Source organism: Theobroma umbraticum, unplaced genomic scaffold (assembly GCF_002168275.2).
Source record: "Theobroma umbraticum cultivar Fairchild unplaced genomic scaffold, ASM216827v3 scaffold_12.1, whole genome shotgun sequence".
Taxonomy (NCBI): Eukaryota; Viridiplantae; Streptophyta; class Magnoliopsida; order Malvales; family Malvaceae; genus Theobroma; species Theobroma umbraticum.
Window position 1 is genome coordinate 1,355,186 of NW_018397269.1, and position 8,530 is coordinate 1,363,715.

The 8,530-nt window shown below is 33.2% G+C and overlaps 1 protein-coding gene and 1 pseudogene across 4 annotated transcripts; both read left to right on the forward strand.

The window, feature by feature from the left end:
• Nucleotides 1-310: 310 nt before the first annotated feature.
• Nucleotides 311-3,259, forward strand: LOC110425875 (protein PIN-LIKES 2 pseudogene; annotated as a pseudogene). 3 transcript variants are annotated; one of them, XR_016351856.1, is made up of 2 exons: nt 311-2,810; nt 2,914-3,259. The product of XR_016351856.1 is annotated as a protein PIN-LIKES 2 pseudogene, transcript variant X1 (transcript). The 3 variants fall into 3 exon arrangements; XR_016351858.1 differs by having other exon boundaries at nt 311-2,367; XR_016351857.1 differs by having other exon boundaries at nt 311-2,367; nt 2,941-3,259.
• Nucleotides 3,260-7,261: 4,002 nt separating this feature from the next.
• On the forward strand, nt 7,262-7,971 carry LOC110425936 (non-specific lipid-transfer protein A-like). The gene is made up of 2 exons (XM_021441020.2): nt 7,262-7,687; nt 7,797-7,971. Exons 1-2 carry the CDS (start codon nt 7,329-7,331, stop codon nt 7,804-7,806), a joined length of 369 nt encoding a protein of 122 aa, XP_021296695.1. The 5' UTR covers nt 7,262-7,328; the 3' UTR covers nt 7,807-7,971.
• The last annotated feature ends 559 nt before the right edge of the window (nt 7,972-8,530 follow it).

Sequence of the window (8,530 nt, forward strand, 5' to 3'; positions counted from 1 at the left end):
AGCCACCAAGGATATGAAAGGGGCAGTATCCATGGCTCCACAAGTAATTGTCATTGGAAGAATGGTAGATGACACTTAAGGAAAATTTAGTGTTACAGCAACCTGCAAATGGGGCCAGTGACAGACAAACCAGAACCGTCTAAAGTGCTAAACCAAAATAGTTGGATGTGTTGGTAGGTGCTGGTTATTTTCAACCTCTTCAATACTACTTTTAAAATGGATACCAGACAGCCAGCCTAGCCCGTACGACTAGTAGCTATAAAATATGATGCCGACAGCTAGGAATGTCAGCCCTTTTCTTTCGCTGGAAAACAATTAAATCGTTGTTGTAAGAAACTCATCAACCTTAACATGCTGCACATTCTTGTGATCGGCACTTTCCAATGTTTTCGGTTTCCTTTCTGTGTAGCCTCTAAGCTACCATGTCCAACTTCTCAACTCTTAAGCCAAGTTTGTTCCTATTTCTTCAATCAATGTTTCACCATTCTTTCAACTCTTTTCTGGTTTAAATCATCATTTTTATCTGATAAACCCCATTTTCTTCCATGTTAATCGAGACATTAGGCACTTCATTGGCATAATTTGGTGGGCTTTGTGGGATCTAAGTGAAGTTTCTTGGCAGTTTCCATCTTGTTGACTGGCTCTCTATCTCGATCATTTCCGATCTTGTCCGTCTTTTAAAAGAAATTATAGCTCATTGGTTTGGCTCACCATTTGCTTTTCCTTGTGTTTATCTGCATAGAGTTCTGAGAATTGAGTTTCAGTCTTGGAGTACTATGCATTTGGATTTACCGGTGAGACAGTGAACTTTGAGAGAGCTTTCCTCCCATGATCCAATTAAGACAAAAGAGTAAAACGATGATTTAAATAGTTGTTCATGCTAAACTGATTAATATCTATAAGTTGAACCGCATTTTCTTGCCCTCTCTCACTGTCTTTCTTTTCATTGTTAAACTCGATCCTTGATTGTTTTTGCATTTGCAATAGAGCTTAATTGCACTATCTTACAGTAAATGATGGAGCCTCTACTTGCCATTTTGAATAGGGACTTGAAATCAACAGAATGTGTAGTTCAAGCAGTTTTGCCTGTATTGAAACTCCTCTCTATAGCTCTAATTGGGCTACTTCTTTCCCACCCAAAAATCCAAATGATTCCAAGACCTACTCTTAAGCTTCTTAGCAAGCTTATTTTTGTTCTATTCTGGCCCTGTTTGATATTCACTCACCTTGGTCCAGTCATTAGTGTGAAGAAATTCAGTCAATGGTGGTTTATTCCAGTGAATGTTGTCATTAGTACAGCCATTGGTTGCATACTGGGGTTATTAGTGGCATTAATATGCAGGCCGCCGCCTGAATTCTTTCGTTTCACGGTGATCATGACAGCTTTCGGAAACACGGGAAATATTCCTCTTGCGGTTGTTTCATCAGTGTGCCACAATGAAGATAACCCTTTTGGCGATACATGCTATGATGGAATTGCATATGCATCATTCTCCCAATGGGTTTCTGTTGTTCTTGTTTACACTCTTGTTTATCACATGATGGAGCCACCGATGGAGTTCTATGCGGTTGTCGAGGAAGGGAGTACTGAGATTGAGGAATTGCCAAGAAATGATATCAGTACTCCACTTCTTATTGAAGCTGAGTGGGCTGGAATTGAGGACAGAGAAACCGAACACTGCAAAACACCCTTTATAGCAAGGCTGTTTCATAGCCACTCTGGTGTATCTCAGTCTGATATTCCGGATGTTGAAACGACACAAGAGGAAAGTCCAAGTGGTACCAAGTCAAATAGGTGTTTGGCTGAGCCTAATGTAGTTAAAAAGATTAGAATTGTTGCAGAACGTACGCCGATCCATCATATTCTTCAGCCTCCTTTGGTTGCCACTATATTAGCTATTCTTCTTGGGATCATTCCACAAGTAAAACCCATAGTTTTTGGTTCTGATGCTCCTCTAGACTTCATCACAGACAGCATGGCCATGATTTCTGAGGCAACGGTACCTGCAGTTATGCTTGTTCTTGGAGGAATGCTCAGGGAAGGACCAAATGAATCTAGACTTGGCATTCGAACTACCATTGGCATCATTGTCGCAAGGCTTTTGATACTTCCGTTGGCTGGGATTGGAGTAATCTATTTGGCTGACAGATGGAATTTTTTGATCTCTGACAATTCATTATACAGATTTGTGCTTTTGCTGCAATACACAACACCGAGTGCCATATTGTTAGGAGCAATGGCGAGCTTGAGAGGTTATGCAGTTAGGGAAGCTTCTGCTCTTCTGTTTTGGCAGCATGTGTTTGCTCTGCTCTCTCTTTCATTGTATCTATATGTCTACTTGAAGCTGCTGGTTTCTTTCCTCTAAGGTTCGTTCAAGCATTTTTAATTTCAGGGTTTCTTTTGTTGACATATGATTGGCACCAATTGACTTGCCCTTCCATCATCTAATTGCAGTTCACAAACCGATCACTTTTCTCTTTTATGTACATAAAATGTTCTGCTAACCAGTTGAAATTGATATCCTTTTGATTCTTCACCTTAATTCTCGAGCCAAACATCAAACTTTAAACCACGATTAACTTCCTGGAAATCTGAACTTGAACTGAAAGTGAGAACTGATCATTTAAGATTTCAACATTTGATAAGCTGCGGTAAACTGTAGAGTCTAGGCACATCAATGTAACAGGAAACAGAAAATATCAACTACAGTGTTGCCTTGTTTAAAGTGAGGGATTTGTGATATGGATTTTAGTCACTTTTTCAACATATGCAAGGAGTTAAGATGAACTGTAGACTGCACATGAAGCAGGTCTGTTTTTCTGCAAACTATTCCTAATGGATTCTTAACTTTCACTTAACAAGAAAGACAATGCTGTTTTACTATATCTGACAATCTGTTCTCTTTTATTCAGCAAGCTGAAGATTGTTTTGCCATACAGATCCATTGCAGGCTAGATTTTAATGATTCAGCAATGAGATTCGAAGGTAGAAAAGATGTTACAGCTGCAAAAATTCTTTGGTACGGGTGATCTCTACTATAGCCTTATCAGCATCAACCAGCAGATGAAGTTTTTGTGTCAAAAATCTACAACAGAATGATTATTTTTAAAACTTCCTGTGGGATTCATATTCTTTCAAATTCATTCCATTATGTTCCTCCTTGCATAATCTCCCAAGCATCTATTCTTGAATGGCAGATAATTACATGAGAGTAGGATGTCGTGTAGTTTATACAATCTGTAGACTGAAATGTCAATAACCCTTGTGGCATCTGCAGCATTCTATTTATCTACCGTCTGTTCATTTTTAAACTCTATTAGGTACATTTTTTTCCAATTTAAATTTTAATGCATACATCACAAATGAATACAATATTAATCATTTTGATCACTTGAATATATGAAAAATATATTTCAATAACAATTAAAAGAATGTAATCAACTTCATGTTCCCCCAAACCAATGGCCCCTGTGATACCACAAGGCCTAAAGGCGTTAACAAGGCATGGATGGGGCATGCCTATGGGCTGGCACATGGCCTATTTAGAGATATGACGTGCCAACTCGACCCAACACTCTTTTCCATCTTATTCTTTTTATCTTAAAAAAATAAAAATAACCTCAACTTTTGTCCAGATATTATTTTTTAAAATTAAAAAAAAAAATCGAGCTCTACTCTCAATTAAATTTTTTAATATGAAGTAACTAGGTTTGGCCTTTGTTAATTGGTACTTATTAATTATAGGGATAATTTTGATTCTTTCATTAAAGGAAAAGTTAATAATACACATTTATATTTGTTTTGTCATTTTTGCTTTCTCTGGATTACGTAACATCAGTTTAATACTTCGAGAGAAATCCAAACTAATCATTGAATTGCCAATTATATTAACGTTTATTTCTGATCCTGTATGGCTAAATTATTCCTTTATTAGTTAGTGCCATCCTTTTTTTCCCCCCCCCCTTCTCCGCTTATTTAATTTATTTTCTTGTGGACCTAATTACAAGTTGGCCCTCTATTTGTGTAAAACAAATTAAAAAATTACAACAGTACATGTAACTTAAACTATATAAAAGAAGGAATGTAACTTTTCCATATTACATCATCCCATCCTTTCATTTTTCAAGTTTAGAATTTTAATTTTTTTTATTAAAAAAAATCATATTCTTACGTTAGTTGTTCTGCATATCATACACCAAGTAGCATATCAAACACAAGTGTTTCCTCGTGGTTTAAGTATTAGATGTAAATGTAATTATTAAGATTTATATAAAAATTTAAGTCAATTACATTAATAACTTTTAAGTTGTTAAGCTCACATGATTTAGATTTGAAAATTAAATTGTTGGATTAGTGGTATTTAGACTCAAATTATTGCATTTATACGATGAAATTTATCATCTCCATTTGTGAATAACAAAATAATTTTTTTATATAAAAAACATAAATAAGGTTTAGAGATAATATATCACATTTCAAAAGATCAAAAAGCACATCCATTGGAAAGTAGAATAATTATAATGAAATTAAAGGTCACGAATTTTAAAATCATTTGGAGTGATTAACAAAAAGTTACAGTAACTATCAAATTAAAATATATTTGTTTATAAATAAAAAACAAAGTTAAATACAAAAAATATGATAAAATCTCTATAAATTAATATTTTTTAAATTATAAAAATTATTAATTAATTGAGATATTTTTTAATCGATAAATTAATAATTTATTAATTTATATATTAATTAATAAAAATTAATATATCAATGTATGTTTTCTTTTTTTCCTAAAACATTGAACTTAATACATGTATTATGTATTGTAATTATATGAATATTACCTAATTATTGAATTATGAATTATGATTATTTGTGATGAATAAATTATTGAAGACGTCATGGGAAATGGCGAAGAAAATGAAGTAAAGTCGATAGTTTTGTACTAGAGTATATCTCATGCAAAGATGCACTCAAAGTAACAATTATATTACATAATTTTCTCTTACAATATGAGAACACTACACGAAAACTTCTTAATGCATTAAGAAAAGATAAAGATGAGGTCCAAAGAGATATTAAATTAAAAAAAAACAAATAATATTAGAGTCATATTTTACAAAAACCTCCTAATTGAGTCATGTATATATATAATTTTAATGTATAAGAAGATTATTAATTTATATATTAAGTGAGACCTATATGTATTTTAAAAAATATATTATCTTATAAATTTAACAAATTATTAATTTACTATATTGGTCTCAAGTTGAGACCTATCAAAAATATTATTTAATCAAAATTATTAATTTATCAAATATTAATTTATAAAGGTTTTATTGTACTATGAAACAAATGAGCATATAATTAAAAATTAATTAAGAAGTTTTGTCTACCGGGTAAGCCATAATTGTACATATGATTAATTAAGATATTATACTTAATTAATAAAAAGGAGCTATTAATAAGTGTCTAGAGGCACCAATGAAGGTGACATTCATTAAACAATTATATTTAATGTGTTGTTTCTTTTGAATTTGATAAAATAAATTTATTAAATGAAAAAAATTTATAAAAAGATAATTGGTTAAATATCTAAATAAATCTCTAAATTATACTAAAAAAGTCAATTAAGTCCATATACTTTTGTTGCATTCAATTAAGTCTTTGAACTTTATTTTTTGAGTCAAATAAGCCATTCTCGCCAAATGTTGATTAACTTCCATTAGTCAATAACACAATTGGTACTTTTATGCCATATTATACACCACATGACGTGTTGATGTGTCATTTTGATGATATCAATGCCACGTGACAGATGACACAATAATAACATTTATTATTTCGAAGTTGACTAAATGCTGAATTTGGGGCCAAAACTTTTGAATTTTTGTTAATTTAGGGCTAAATGTTTCAATTGTAATAATCAAGAGTTAAACATTTTTTGTTTCTTATAATTCAGGGCTAAGGTAAGAGGTGTTTGGCATGTGTAAGACATGCATTTGGCGTGAACACTGACTTGGAAGGATAAGATATAGAACGGTAGTTTTATCAAAAAGCTTTTTCTGTCAAGTAAAAACGATTCAAATTATAGCATGGCATGTAACAATTAAATTTTTCAATATAATATGTAATAACTAAATCTTCAACAAGACATTTAACAACTAAATTTTCAACATGATATACAATTACATTTTTAACATGACATGTAACAATTACAGTTTCAATGTGATTTTCTATTGTGTGTGATATACGCTCTATCCACCTGTCAACTTAGTCTTTAATTGTAAAGAATCGAAATATTTGGCCCTTAATTATTACAATTGAAATATTTGACTCTTAATTAAAAAAGTGCCTAAAAGTTTAGCCTCCATTTGAGCATTTAGCTTTTAGAAATCGGATTATTACTCTTCTTTTTACCATGCCACCTATTCAAATAAATTGAGTGAAGAATTTTAAAAAAATTAAAAAAAATCAAACCTAGTCTTCATTGTCATCTTATTCGGTCTTTAACCTTAGTTTAGGATTTTTATTAAAAATTTAGTGAATTATCAAGAAGACAAAAACGCAAATCCCTAACATTGTGGTTGCTTTGCTGCAATTTTTTTTTTTTTACTCTTCAATATTAGTTTAACAGATAAAGAGAAGGAAACTAACATGTTAGACTATATCCTGGAAGAGATTGATTAACAAAAAACGCATTAACATAGACCCCCTAACAAAGAAATTTTAATTAAATGAAATGTATTCAATAATTATTAGTAACAACTTGGAAAGAACAAAGGAGAAAAAAATGTAATACTAAAAATAAAATCCACCAAACCCAAATAAAAAAAAAGACTAAACTAATAAATGATGAAGGGCCTTCGGCTGTTTATGGAGAAACTCCCACCACATATCAAACAATAAACCTTTCACTTTCCAAAACCCAAAATGGAAATGAAAAAGAAGTGTGAAATTGAAAGACTTTGGGTGGGTTTAAAGTCACATAAAGAATACAATCCACTCCACCACTAAGAGTTAAAAAAAGTAACTTTTTAATGGAGAAGAGAAAAAACAAAACTTGAGGAGGGATTGCTGAAATCATCCCACTTAACAAGCAATTGATTTCTTCATATATAATATGAGAGTCTTCTGAAAAAAGGAAAGTGACAGCACATGCATTAATTATGCGTATTAAGTACCTATTAACTCAACTTTAATCACAGAACCAAAGCAATCCCTATAAATAAGTACCCAGTAGCAAAGGCCAAACACAAAGAGCTCCTAGGAATATAACAATCAATCAAGCATCTATCTTATTCTCTTGCTGCAAGAATCACCAAAAGAAAATATGGAGAAGAAAGTCCTGGGTTTTCCTTGGTCTATTGATCTTGGGGTTGTGGGTTTTGTGATTTTGGTTGCAACTGCATACGCTGTGGAGGCAATGACATGCCAGCAGGCCATAACCACATTGATGCCTTGCCAGCCTTTCTTGACGGGCGCAGCACCCGCACCCATTTTCCCTTGCTGCTTAGCCGTGACTACTGTGAACACTGCGGCAACCACCACTCAAGCACGCAGGGACCTGTGTGAATGTTTCGAGAAGGCTGCCCCAGCTTTCGGGGTTAAGCCTGAGAAAGCTAAGCAGCTTCCCCAGTTGTGTGGCGTTACCGTCTCCGTGCCCATTGATCCCACCATCAACTGCAAAGAGTAATTCATATTCCATCTTTGCTGGATTTCATTAAAGTTTCAATGAATTTAATTATATCCTTTTGATTTGAATATAGTCTGGCTGATCATTTCTTTCTTTTTCAAGCAGCATCCAGTAAGCTATGAAATGGAATTATGCCGCTGCCACCAAGAATAAAAGCGTGAAGAGCAGCAAAGTACCTTCAAAAGAAAACAATCTCTTTTGTAGTAGAAGAATTTAATTCTCTTTTAGTATGTTTGAAGAAGAAATTTATGAATAGAAATGCTTCATCCTTTCTTCAAAATTTCATCATATCTCTTTTTCATGGAGATCAGCTGAAGTAAAAATTTCATTGCTGATCAATACAGGATTACAAAAGCGCAGCTTACATGATCAAAAAGGCCGCAGACAAACAAAAAAGGGTGGCTGCGGGAAGAAGACCACAACACCACTTAATTGGTGGTAGTGTGATGGCCTTCTTGTTAAAAGCAACAAGAAGGAAAGGATTCACTGTACAAAAATTCTATACAAGAGCTACACACAATACATGAAAGCTAACCATATTCAACGACAACCACAAAATGCACTAAACACACATGAGAGGCCACAATAATTACTGGCAGAGAAAAGACCCAAAGAAGCAACACGGACTGGTTATCAAGTCAAGAAAGGTTCAAGCATGAAATCAGCCATGACAGACCAGAAAAACCAAATTAAGAAATATCCCTGCATAAGAGATAGCAAACACAGCCATCGCCATCAATCAACCAGAAGCCACGTTACCGTTTATAGGAGCACCACCACTAAGATGCTCTAATTTTCACAGATATATTCACTAATTTCGTTTTATTTATTTTATAATT

Excerpts from the sequence above, each read along its gene's own strand:
- LOC110425936 (XM_021441020.2), top strand. The coding sequence starts at position 7,329 with ATGGAGAAGAAAGTCCTGGGTTTTCCTTGGTCTATTGATCTTGGGGTT.